The sequence below is a fragment of the Crocodylus siamensis genome, chromosome 11 (assembly GCF_052110815.1).
Source record: "Crocodylus siamensis isolate JL-2025a chromosome 11, ASM5211081v1, whole genome shotgun sequence".
Lineage (NCBI taxonomy): Eukaryota > Metazoa > Chordata > Crocodylia > Crocodylidae > Crocodylus > Crocodylus siamensis.
Genome location: NC_143405.1, coordinates 42,293,612 through 42,307,754, shown reverse-complemented (window position 1 = coordinate 42,307,754; position 14,143 = coordinate 42,293,612). Strand labels below are relative to the sequence as shown.

The 14,143-nt window shown below is 43.5% G+C and overlaps 1 protein-coding gene across 1 annotated transcript in view; it reads right to left on the bottom strand.

Annotated features, from left to right (window-relative positions):
- CACNA1D (calcium voltage-gated channel subunit alpha1 D) overlaps positions 1-14,143 on the bottom strand; it is a 432,804-nt gene that overhangs the window by 71,240 nt on the left and 347,421 nt on the right. Inside the window, exons 32-35 of the mRNA XM_090022496.1 lie at positions 5,509-5,547; positions 4,965-5,093; positions 3,162-3,227; positions 778-869 (exon numbers count right to left, since the gene is read on the bottom strand). Of these exons, the coding sequence (XP_089878622.1) occupies positions 778-869; positions 3,162-3,227; positions 4,965-5,093; positions 5,509-5,547 (326 nt within the window). The remainder of the gene's footprint in view (positions 1-777; positions 870-3,161; positions 3,228-4,964; positions 5,094-5,508; positions 5,548-14,143) is intronic.

Here is a 14,143-nt window from a genome sequence, read left to right as displayed (position 1 = left end):
TGCTCCCCAGGGCTGTGCTCCAAGCAGCTCTGCCAGCCCCATGAAACTCAGCCTGGCGGCAGGAGGCAGTGGGAGAACCAGTGGCAGAGACGCTCTGAGAGCAGCCCTGGCGGGTATAGCCCAGCGGTGGGATGCTCCGCAGCCCCACGGAGCTGAGTCTGGCAGTGGGAAGTGGTGGGAAGTGGCAGAGAGCCAGTGGCAGAGCCACTCAGAGTGCAGGCCTGGCTCGGAGCGCAGCCCTGGCTTTCTCCCACCTCCCGCCACCGAACTGCACTCAGAGCGGCTCCACCAGCCCCACAGAGCTAAGCCTAGTGGTGGGAGCAAGAGGGGAGCTACTGGCCATGGCTGCACTCAGAGCCAGGGCTTCACTCCGAGTGGCTCTGCCACTGGCTCTCTCCCCACCTCCCGCCGCTGGGCTGAGCTCCATGGGGCTGGCAGAGCCACTTGGAGTGCAGCCCTGGCTCTTCCCTGCCTCCCACCACGAGGCTGTTTCAAGACTTCATAATACTTCCTGCTGGGTATTTTTTGCAGGGACTTCCACAACAGATAAGAGGATTTTAGATTATTCTTATGCATCTCTCACACATTCCTAGGACTATTCGGTGCCAGTATACTGTAATCATATTTCAAAAAGGATTACATACTTATCATATTAAATAACCTCAGCCTTTCAAACAGCTGTTAAGCAAATCCACATGCACAAGCCGAAAGCATCTTCCATACATCAGTTTTGGAATCAGCGGGGATTAACAAGGGCAAATATTACAATACACTTACCTGAACAGCAGCAACACTGCCTGGGGGAAAGTCTGGAAATTGTTATTCCTGTTAATTTGATTATTGTCTCTCATGGCAACTTTCCCAAAAACCTGCAGGCAGAAATGGGTATCAAAGAATATTTCTGATTCCACCTGATATCATTTTGTCCAAATGTACAGTAGGCATAATTCCTGCAGTTCAAATTGCCCTCAATGCTTAAAAGAAGTCCACTTTCATATGAATAACAATTGCTTCAGATTGACCCTAGTAAGAAGGCAAATTTGACAAGATGCAGTAAGGATGGTGCATTTGCAGAATAGTTATTTAAGCATTTAGTGTGTCATTTTCTAAATCAGGTATGCATCCTCCCTTGTTCTACTTCAGATTTTATTATTTATCTCTATTATTTGTATTACCCAGTGTCTTGAGGCATCAGCTGAGGTTAAGTCCCCATCATGCTAGCTGTTGTATATATTTACAGTAAGAGATAATTCATGGCTTGGAGAACTTACAATCTAAATATACAAGACAGATTTTGACTTGTGTACTGAGGTACAAGGACTTTAAGTGACTTGCCCCATTACATAGGCAGTGGGAGGACTGAATCTATGTCTCTTCAGCTATAGTCCAATGCCTTAACTACAAGATCTTCCTTCCTTATACTCCCTGCATATACTTCCTTCTGTTCAAGGATGGAGGATGTTTGAGAACCAGAAAGCAAAGTCATTTTATGCAACATGTTCCCAACCATGCCCCTCAAACCATAGTTGAGTTTCCTCTGTGCTAAGTTGTTCCAAACTTTTATGTCTTTGGGGATGTAGGAAATCACTTAAGAACTTCTGCACATGGCAATGCTTTTATTAGTATGGACACAGCCACAATGCGTGATTGGAAAGAAGCGAAAGGCAGGCAGTGGGTATGCAGCATAACTACAGAATATATATATATATAAAGGGCTTAGTCCATCTGTCGGTGTGTCCATCTGTGTGCCTGTCCCTAATGCTCTTTGGGGGCATGGCTCCCAGTGGGGTGTGGCTCCAGCCAGTGCTACATCAAGAATGGCCGTCAAAAATGATGGGCAGGATGTGGCTCCAGCAAAGCAGGCCAGGTGGACATGGAGCAAGAGGAGATAGGGCGGGGGGGTGGCATGGAGCGGCACATGGCCAGATGCGAGTGGCAGCAGCACAGGGGGTGGGGGGTGGCAAGCGCAGAGCGCTGAGTGGCAGCAGTGGTGGCTGTGTGTAAGCTCCCCCCCCCGCACTCCTGGGAGGCAGCAGTGGCACAGGGTGGTGCTCTGTCCCCACCTGTTCCCCCTCCCCCTCCATCATTCTTGATGGGCAATTCTCTTGTAAGGTATAACTTCCTTGCAGAAAGTAGAGACCTGAAAAGAATGTTTCTTTCAGCACTTACAGCCTTGATGGCCCTCCAGCCTTACTACCCTCTTGAATTAAGGCACCTCCCTTTGAGCAGACTGATTCTTGGATGTGGCACATGCTCATAAGGAACATGCACTCAGACAGCAACCTGAGCCTGTATCCTAGCCCCTGTATCAGGGCACTTGTACACGTACTCCGGGGTAGTGCTTTAATTAGACTTAAACTAAAGCTCATTTGATGAGCTTTGATAAAGCACCCCCACCACCATTTTTAAGTGTGGGGACACTGATACACAAAATGCAGAAGGCTGCTGGAGTGCGCTAGTGGCCACACTCCAGCAGTCACAAATGGAGTCTGCTCCAATGAGCTGGAATTCAGTGTTTCCACGTGCTGCATTCTGAAGTCTGTACAGACTCTTTCTAAATGCCAACTCTATTCTTCAACAAGAAGTCAGATGGTAGCATGAAGTTATGGCAGAGTTTCCTGCCAGCTCTCCAGAGGTGGTGAGACCAGCTCCTCCTGTCTGACCTGTTAGCTCTACCTCACCTTCTCAGAGGTATGGCTGACCTATGCAGTTAACAGCTCTATACCAAGTTATATCATGAGTTACTACAGGAGACCCTCGATATTTGCAGATTTGGCATTCACAGTTTCAAACATTCACAGTGCACCAAATATTCCCCACACAGCATGATGACACTTTCTTACAGTGCCGGTGGTGTCTGCAGGAGGTCTGTACTTGCCACTGCTACCGTGCTCCTGCCACCGCCAGCACAGCCATGCCCCGCCCCCAGCCGCCAGGGACACACACCATTCGTGAATGCAGATAACGTTCATGAATGCAGTAGAGTATTCGCAGATTTTGCCATTCATGGGGATCTCTAGAACATATCCCCCGCGAATGGCAAGGGTCTCCTGTACTACCCTTTCTGTTTTCATACACCACCTAGACTTAGCACACCATTTGCCAAACTCCAATCTAAGATCCTTGCATGCTGTATTTTATTGTGTGACAGTTGGAATTACCTGCATTCCGATTACAGCATAGATGAAAAACAGCATAGCTATCAGAAGAGCAACATACGGCAGAGCCTAAAACAATGAAAAAGACCTTTATTATTTTTTGGTAATTTTGATATGGAGAATTTTTTTCCTGAATTCAGCTGCATCACACAGATTTATCTAATATTTCACTTCAGGAAAAAAGTTTTCAAGTCATTTGTCATTTTCAATACTCTTCCATGTACAGTGGGCTTGCAATTAGAGCTTATGGTCTAAATCTCTCCTGTGAGAGATTTGTTATGCACAGAACAAGTGGGCAGAGGCAATGAGGTAACAGTAACTAGGCACTGATTGCAAAGGCAGACCTGCTAAGGCCCTTGTCCCAGTGTAGTTTAGAGCAGTTTGGAAGCTGCTGTAACTTCTGCCAGTGAAACTTTCATTCTTATTCAATCATATGGCAGTTGCGAATTGAGCCAATGCAGTTGGGCTTCATACCCTCCTACTCTTGAGATACAGCTTTTCCCCCTGCTTTCAGAAGAGAGAGGCAGTTTATGCTAGATGAGAGCTTTCCTATACTAAAGAAATCCTAAACTGCCTGCCAGTTCTCTACTTGTGCATTTACAGACGTACCTTTGTCTGCTCCGATGCACCAGAAATCCAGCGCATCAGAGCAGACTTAATAATGAAGTCCATGGAGCATGCAAACTGATGCACCCGGCACTACTGCATCACATGCATTTGCATCAATGGCGAAATGCATGTCAGCACCAAGAAAACAGTGGTGGTGTGCTATGAAACTAAAACATCTTCAATGTGTTTTAATTCAAAAGTGCACCATGGTCCTTTTGTAAGCACTGATGTGCATTTTGCCATTTATACAAATGTGTGGGACACAGTACCAGACACTTTTAAAAATGCCCAGCACTGCACTGAATGCACGTGTACAAATGTCCAGACTTCACATTCATTACGGTTTGCATGATAAAGATCAATATGGGCACATCTACACATGCTGATTTAAGGCACTTTAGCCTGATTTAAGGTGCATTAAGGGCACATGTCTACACGTGTGTGCCCTTAATGCACCTAAAAGTGTCAATTTTAGATTATTTGTGACTAAATTTGATACCTGCAAAAGCAGATATCAAATAGAGTGCAAATAGCTAAAATGCATTAATGCATATGTAGATGCATTAAGGTGCATTAACTCTGTGTATGGACTGACATGGGACTAACTTTAGGCAGTCCATGGGACTAACTTTAGTCCCATGTCAGTCCGTGCACATAGCGTTAATGTGCTTTAACGCATGCATGTGTAGACATGAGTCAGTCACCTTAATGTGCATTAAGCTAATGTGCATTACATTTAGGCATGTGTTTAAAATGCACCTAAATGCATGTGTAGACACACCTTATATGGTTAAAATCTCTTTTACATAACCGTAACATTTGAAGATTCACAAGCCTTCTTCTAAGAATTTCTTTTTTCAACATGCCATCATCTGGCCTGTTTGCCAACATGTTTACTGTAGAAATATGATCTACATAAATATATCATTCTGTTCAGTTTACTGTGCAAGTGAACAGAAAAATATCTAATGCCACTTTTACACACTAGAACGTTTCTAATTGTCACCATAACAGACAAAATTGCAAGACTAAGGGTGAAATCTTGGACTTCAACATCAGCCACAAAACTTCTACCAATTTCAGTGGGAACAGGATTTTACCTAAGTCCTCTCATTTTCATGTAATTGCCGGTAAATCAATTGCAAGAGAACTATCTTTACTTTCAATTAAAAACAGATTTAAGGTGAGTTTACTGACCTGAAATGACTTAATAAATGTCCACAATAAAGTACGGATTCCTTCACCCCTACTGAGAAGCTTCACCAGTCGCATTACCCGGAAGAGACGGAAAAAAGTGATGGAGATTCTAGCGCTGTCTTCAGAGTTCTGAAGGGTATCATGGAGAAGTCAAATCAAATACAGAGCACGGCATGCAACACTTTCAGAAACAGCATCAAATGCAAAGTAAGAGAGGTAAGATTTGAAAAATGTATCTGTAGGGCCTTTTCATGTTTATAAGCACGATATGAAAGGAAAAATTACATGCTAAAAACACAGGACCTTTAGAAATGCCTCACACATCACATGCATTTCCAAGTTTTTCAAGTTTGTTAATAGGATCATGTTGGGTTTGTTTGTAGCAGAGTTCAATAGTACATTGACAATGAATGCAAACCACTGCATACACCTTTCAAGTAGGAGAGTTATGAAGAATACAGAAAAATCAGTGGAAGATATAGACATGGTAAAAGAATAAACTCAAGTAGAGATAAAACCACTGAGGTCACTTTACTAATCTTACCCCAGACTCATCAGTTGTGACTGTTTCAGTTGGCTTTGGCTTTAAAAAATTAAGAATATTACATATTAAAATAAAATTTAAAAAAAAGTCAGTGTTACCATAAAAAGGAGGAAGGCCTTTTTTTATTTCTAAACGTAAATTAAGCTTTTTTTTTTGTTGAAAAATATACTTCTTGGATATTCTTATTTAAAATGCCTTTCAGCATTTCATGTTGCATTGCTGATGGAATCATACACAAAGCATACTATGAAAAAGCTAAGACAAGTCACTGGAAAATAAAGAATAACTAGAATAGAGCCTGCTTCTACTCCTAAATCAGCCAATGAGAGCTTTGGCATTGACTTCCAGGAGAGAAAGATGCTTCACACTGTGGAAATAAGCAGTAAATAAAACTAGAGACAAAAGCTTTTGTCAAAGCTGGATTTCTCAGTCTCTTTTACACTACTCTTCTTTGAGGTTTAATTAATCATTCACTGGTTTGTCCAACCATATGCATATAATTAGACTTTGATAATATCATGTTAAAGTAAAGTGATTCACTGAGCTATTTAACCATATTATTCATTCCTCAATATTCTGCTTGGCAGTGCCTAACTACTCTGCTACAGAGATAAGCTATCATTCATAGCACAGTTGATATTTTAAGACTGCTTCTGTTTTAAGCTTTGATGCTGATGATAAAGAACTGTATTCTTATCCAGGCAGGTTTTAAGTTTGATTTTTAAATGGGTATGCTAGAACTTAAAGGAACAAGTGCTATCTGGAATAGCTCTAACAACTTACATGGGATCAAACACAGGTCTGAAAACCATGGGTAAAATTCAAGGCTAGACTGACTTCCATCTCTACAAGGAAGTGAAAAACCATGCAGAGATTTCACATGTGGAGCTTTCCCCAGACAGTTCCCTGAAATGTATAAAACTTTCCACGTGTCCCTCATTTTAGGCCTCCCTGGCAAAAATAAAAGTCAAAGCTTATTCCTGAAGATGAGCAGAAGTTTCACTTTTGGAACCCACAGATCCCTAGCAAATTCATGGACACTACTCACAGCTTCCCTGAAGACTGGGCATGCTGCTCTTCCTGGAGTTTTTAGGTAAGGAAGGATGCACTACAATAGAAGCTGCTACAAACTTTTTGAAGGCTCCCCTAATGAGTTTCCCTCATATGGCTCTATTTTTGTACTCGCCTCTCCACTTGTGGTTCCCAAAGCTACAGTGCTTACCAAAAAGAACGGTACAATTAATTTCTCCTGCAGCACAGGATCCTCTCTGCTTGCAGCTACTGGGCCCCAATCCACCCATCTGTTCACAATTACCCATGGACAATTTTGCTGATGTCAACAAGACATTTTGGGTCTGTCTGGTTTGCAGACAATGAGGTTAGATGGGATAAGGGAAAGCAGAATTTTCAGTACTATGTTCAAACCTTTTGTTGCACAGGTGAGGGACACATTCTGCCTAAAACTGATTTTGTAACCTTTACAAAGTGCATTTTTAGAACCCCTAATATATGGGACTTTTTATTCATAAGGCAAGATTCAGTTCTTAATATGCTTAGATGTGCTGGAGGGATGCATATGGGCCTCACTACAGTTGGATCCCCTGGAGGAATAGTGGTGGCTGTGTCCTAGATTCTTCTAGGAAACCATGTGCTGAAGCAGAACCGCTGGGAAAAGTGCAGGATGCTCCACAGTGCACTGTACACCTGATGCACCTCCTTTCAGTTGGTTGATATCCAAGAGGTCACCAGGAGGCATGCAACAGAAGAAGCCAGCCTACATGCATACCCTAGTCATCTACAGTGCTTTTGCATTAAGGCTGGTACAGAAAGGTGTGTCTCTGTATGAGCAAAGATTGCAGGTTTATCTGGAATAACACTGTATTATTCCAAACAAGCTGTATGGAGGACAGAGGCTCATGTAACCCCACTTTTTTTCACTAAGACAACTTCTGAGGCCCACAGAAAAGAATCCCAGTCTCCATTTTTCTCAGTATTTCCCAATCCTTTCCTTGCAGAAACAGCCTTGCATATTTAAATGGTCATAAGCCTACGTGAAACGATTCTTAGATCTGAATGCAACAGGCTTTCATTCTGCATCAGCAGGCCAAGCCACCCTCTCCCCACTCTCTCCCCACCTACTGGAAAAGTCCCTGGCTCCTACCCTGGGGGTCTTTAAGATAAGGCTTGACAATCACCTTGCTGGGGTCGTTTGACCCCAGTACTCTTTCCTGCCTTGACAGGGGGTCGGACTTGATGATCTGCTCAGGTCCCTTCTAACCCTAGAAACTATGAAATTATGAAACTATGAATTTAATAGAGATCAGAATAAGAGGGTCTGATAGACATTTGCTAAGAATCTACAGGTGGTTCACTAAAAATCTACTGCAAATTTAATAATCATCTGTATTGTGGCTGTAGCAGGGATCTAATAATTTATTACAATTGGAAGGAAGTCCAACAACCAGGAGAAATGTTTTCAAGTTCTATTAATTTCTCTAGGACTTTCCATAAAGACACATGCATTTTATATAAAATGAATCTATAAGTTCAGAGTGTCCTCTGAAGAATCATCAGAACAAATCTTGGTCTTCACTACAAAAACATTAAACTGACATAACTATGCCAGAGATCCTCCTGGTTGGGATGCATCTTATACCACCAAACTGGAGTGGTTTTGCTTGCACGAGTTATTCTAGTTCCCTGAACAAAATAAGCTACACTTACAAAGGCCTTTTTTTGTCAATATCTACAGGAGGCCTTTTGCTAATAGAAAAGTGTCATTAAAATGGCATCCAGAACCAGAAGAATACATTCCTATATACATGGCTGCTCTGTAGGGTTCTGGTAATTTCTGAAATCTAAAATATAGCACCCAAAACAAAGATTCTAGAGTATCTACAGGTTATTTAAAGGAATACTACCTAATTGCTACATGCTACATAAATGCTAATTGAGGACTAGATTCTGTCCTCAGATATCTGAACAAACATCATTAAATACAGCACTTTGTAAAATCAGATAGTGTCTACATGCTTTAAGCATTTGTAAAAAAACACAAGAAAAAGGTTAAAAGAACACTGATGCAAGATAACTACTGTATCAGAAGTTCACTGAACATTTTAAAAAGTAGAAGTGAACCATGCAAATATAAAACAATAAACAATCCAACAAAAATATCGTGAAGGATCATTGAATTCAGAAATAAATCAATAAAGTAACTTAAATCAACCACAAATCTATACTGACATGTGTGGCTCATCAAAATATCAGTTTGGTTGTTACTTATGGAAATAATGGCTTTCTTTGACAAAAGAGCCCTAGCACTATGCCAATTCATGCCACTTAGCTTTTTCACACAATGCTGCTTTTGCCTCCATTTAAATCGGTGGGGGATTTTCTACATGCTTCACTGGGAGCAGGACTGGGCTCCAAATATACAAGTAAAAGGATTAGGATATTAAAGTGCAATAGGAAATATAAACATTAGCTCTGGGGGGATTGTGTTTAATAACTTTTTAATACATTCAGTTATTGAAAATGATGTACAGGGAAGTAAGATACTTTTCAATATTGATTATTAAAGATACTATCCATGGCCACTGTATTGGAGAGTAGTTTTGAGAATCCACATTTTCTACATATTATCACTTCAATTACCACCCCTGAATGGCAAGACTGAGATTTTATTAGATTGTACAGTACTGCTGCAGGTATTCAGGAGGAGGTAGATATAAGATCCCTTAAGATTTTTTGTCCCATCTAAAAGTCAATGGATATATTTGTATATGCATACAACCACTTCTCATAATTTACCTTTTCACCAGTTTCCTTAGGATACATGATCTTTATCCTTTGTTTATGACAGCTAATCTACTACTGTTAGAGAGGATTATGATGTCATAGACAAGGGATTATGAATTGTAGATACTGGTGAGAACAAGTCAGGGTTAAAAGGGAAAAATATGTCTTTACAAATAATCACTAGTGTAGAGCTGGGGTCACTGAAATACACTTCTGCTGAAATGTTGTTTTTCACCTCATGGGGGCAAAAACCTTCAACTTCTGGCCCTCAGAGGCCAAGTACTTTCAATACCAAAGCTTTAAAGGAAGAGCCTTTTGTATCCAATCTCTCTCACACATTTGTAACGTCAGTTACTACATCATCTAGGTACCCACTCCAATTAATGGAACTATGCACAGCGTACTAAAGATACGTCTATAAGCAAGAAGTTCACTGAAAAACAAAGGTTTTGGGCAGGGCACAATGTGATTCTTTTAACCAGGGTGCAAGTTTGAAGGACTATTTCCTACAAGCACCCTGTTTGTTACAATGTGCATCAACTGTTCTGGTTTAACTAGTAGATTATAGTAATCCAACTTCCCAAGAACCATGAGCATTGCCTGCTATACTGCTGCTAGGTTTGGTAGGTTTTGTGTATTTGAAACTACCAACTGTACTAGATTACAGCAACATGTCCCCAAGGAGACAGGCACATATCTCCAGGGACTGCAATCCAAGATGACTGCACATAACTAAAACTTTCACTTCCTTTGAGGTTTGGTTTACCCGTATTACAACATCTGTTGAGCATAAGCCTGTGGAACAGGAAGTCTATTCAATGAGCCAGTTTTGCCTACACTGATTGCCCTATAGGCTCACTGGATTTATACAAGTATTCATGAGGGCCTAATATAGCTTTTCTATAAGTCATGATACAACTACAAAAGGGGCCTGAATTGGTGAAACACATAATTTTATACTTAATGTTGAACACAAATTTAAGTTCACCTGGGGATAATACTTTCTTAGAATGTGCTTACATTTTGAGTGACTCAGTATCCACTTCAGCAATTTTCTTCTTCAAGAAAGAGTAAATGATAACAAACCTTTCCTCTTGACTCACAAATCCAACCTGCTTTACAATCTGCTTAAATTAATACTTCAAGGTCAGGCATCTAGTTGTTGTATATAAGGAATTAAACATATTTCCCAAGATAACGCCTTATATTCTATATCAGGGTTTCTCAAAGTTTTGTTCAGGGAGGGCCATTTAATGGGTGAGATATGCTAGGGGACAGACATATCATAATATGCCTTCATATAAAAAGTTACAATAAGGGAATTCAGCATCATTGTTTAATTCAAGCTTGAGTGGAATTTACGCAGCTGACTTTTCTTGCTGATAATTTGAGGTAACCAAACTGCAACTCTTTATGTGCTGCAAACAAACACTTCACAAGCTGCACGTGGCCCAGACACCATGTTTTGGGAACCCCTATTCTACAATCCACATACTGCAGTGTAAGTAAAGCTTCAAATAAACATATTTTGGAAATGCATGTTTTAAGCTATAATATATCAAATTGCAAACAATGTACAACTGATTGAATCAGGCATTGGAATCAAACTGCAAGTCTGTGTTGAAAATAAAAAAATGTGGGGCTAGGCAGTGAATGTTAGTGCACAGTGGAGAACAAATGTTTCTTGTTATGGCCATATGCCAAAGGACACTACATCTATGCCAAGGCATGACATATTAGTTTACTGATAATTGCTAAAACAGCAGGAAACATCTGAGTTACAAATACATGGTGGCAATCATGCAGGTTAAAAAAGCATTCAGGTTGCTAAAACATCTTTTAAAACATGAAGGGTGACCTCAGTTTCTAATAAAAGTGTAATAGCAGTGATTATATCAAGTAGATTTTTTTCACAGTATTACAGATGCTGTCTATGCTCCACATTCAAAAACCACTCTGTCCTCAGCATTTCTTCTTAGTTTAAGAAGCTCCTTGGTAAGTGTACTGGCTGTTTTGGGTCCCATTTAGAGGAACCTAACTCTCTGCATCTCCTAAGCCAGGTGACTGGATTTCACTGTAGTGATCAAATGCCTAAAGGCTAGATACTGTCATGCTTAACCGTTAGGCTAAGTACAGACATTCAAAAAGCCCAAGCCTGAATTGATTCAATCTTTGCAGATTAGTCTAACCTGCACAGATTGAGCTGGCAAGCAAGTGACTAGACATTCACTTTTGATTCTGGAAATGCAGACACATGCCTGCAGTGGCCCAGGCTAGAAGCCAGGGCTCACTAGAGTGAGCCCTCCCTTCCCTTCTACAGTGGCCTGAAGGCTAGAAGGAAGCTGAGCTGGGGGGAAGGGAGGTACAGCCAGGCCCCAGGTGGTCTGACTATGATTGGGGAGGGGTTTAAATCTCAGGGTTTAAACCTCAAGCCTGAGTATGATTGGGGAGGGGTTTAAACAGCAGCCCCTGTCATGGTGTCCCAGGGAACGCAAGCCTCTTATCAGTGCAGGGCTGCACTATAGGTGGGAGCAGAGCAGGCACAGCTCCTACAGCCTGTACAGGTGAGTGGTGGTGGCAGTGGTGCTGGGAAGGGTAGCTACAGGGGCTAAGGTGAATTTTTGGGTGGCCATACCCCTCCAAGCTCCCCCTAGCACTGCCACCACTTTTAGCCTCTCATAGCCACCCCCCCAAGACCCACCACTGCCACACACCCTGCACAGGCTATAGCAGCTCTCCCTGCCCCACTCTCACCCACAGCACAGCCCCCAAACTGGGAAGAGGTTTGTGCTCTCCAGAACACCATTGGCTCCAGCAGCAGGGGTGGCATCATGGCCAGATGCTGGCTGGCATGGACTCCTGAGGCGAAGTGGGCAGGGAGGGGATTTATTTCTCTCTTCCTCCCCTCCCCCTGGACAGACCCTGGCTGGGGTACAGCAGCCTGTCAGGGGGCACTCAACTTGTTTATCCTCCCGTGGGGAATAAACCCCGTTCCTGCCTCCTTCACCACAGGGGGCCACGCTGGCCATTGTCTGGCCACACCCACACCCCTGTCACTGGAGTGGCGAGGAGGAGGGACCCTGACAGGGGCTGCTATGCCCTGGCCAGGCAGATACCAGCTGGGGTTCCCCAGGGGAAGATGGGAGGGATCTTGTGAACAATTCTCACCCCCTCACCCCTTTGCCTCAGGCAGCTGCCCAGGGCCCACTGGAGCAGCAACCAGGGTGAAATACCAGGTGGGGACCTGTGCAATTGGGAGATGGGAGGGAGGGGGGGATAATTCTCCCCTCACCCCTTCACTTCAGGCAGCTGCTCTGGGTCAGCATCTGGCCATGCCCCCCACCACTTGAGCAGCAAGGGTGGTTGGGGATGGAAAATGCCTGACAGGGGCTGCTTTGCCTCAGCCAGGCAGCCCCCATCTGGTGTCCCGTGGTGGGAGAGCGGAGGAAGGGGGGAATAAACCCCCATCCTGCCCCCTTTGCCTCAGGAGGCCATGGTAGGCCAGCATTTGCCCACGCCTCTGCCCTTGCTCTGGCTAGAGAGCAGATGAGCAGACAGCAAAGCCCAGCTCAGGGATGCACAACATGCTGGGATGCTGGGGGACTCTGATTTCACTTAAACCAGGAAGGGGTCTGGGACAAAAGTTCCGTAAACCAGTCTGACCTAAATCAGTTAAGTCTGATACTACATTCAACCAGGTTCATCTTAAACAAGTTTGGGCCATTTTGAAGCTGGTTTATGTACACTGAACTTCTGTGCTGTTACAGATTTAAAACCAATTTCTGATCACTTAAACCAATTTATGTGTACCTTCTGTCCCTAGCCTTAGGCACCTAATTCCTTTATTGGATCTCTCCAAATATCTAATATCTAATTGCAAATGGATAGATGCAAAGCACCTATTTGCATGAGCAATCATCTAAGGCCAGATTCTGCTACCTGCGGTCATACTGGGTTCATCTAAAAGTGCCCTTTACTGCAGAGTTGACTAATTCGCTCCACAGTAAAGTGTTACCATCTACACGTGCACCAGTATTAGAGTATAGTAAATTATTTAACTCCACTGTAAGATATTACTGTCAGTGACAGGGGGTGCCCAATGCTGCCACCCGGAGCCCAGGGCCTGCACTCCCAAGCCTGCTGCCAGCCCAGGGCTGCTTCACCTTGGCTCAAATTGCTGCTGCCCCAGATGCACATGTAGATGCTGCCCCCAGGAGCAGCTGACTCCAACTCATACTGCTCCAAAGTTGTTGCATCATGTTAATTTCATGTGTAGATGCATCCACTGAGTAGTAGCTTACTACACAGATGGTCTCACTCACCTCACTTGGATTACTGGAATTGACCATTTCCCAGGCAGTAAGGGTATGTAGACATTAAGGGAGGTTAGACTGAGTTAAAAATGGCCACCCAATCTAAAGTAATTAGGGATCAAGGGGAGCTAACGGGGGGAGGGGAGGGGTTTGGAGGGCAGCAAGCAGGCTCAGGGAGGATCAGGCGGCAGAGAGAGTTTGTGGGGAAGCCGTTGGGAGTTCCAGAGTCTACTGGTGTCTGCAAGGGGGATTTGGAGGAAAGCAGGAATCCATGGGGGGAGTTGGTGGGGTCTGGGAAGTTTTGGGGGGAGGATGGGGAGGATCTTTCCCCCACCCCTGGGACCAGGGGCTATTTTTGGCCTCCTGACCCCTACCTTCAGATGAACTATCCTTGCCATGCCACCTGCTCCTTCCCACAGCCCAGCTTACTTCCTCCTCTCCCAGCACTGGCAAACACCAGTAAAACCAGCACCTGCAGCAGCATGCAGAATGGGGGGTGGGCTCAGTGGGGTGGGGAGTAG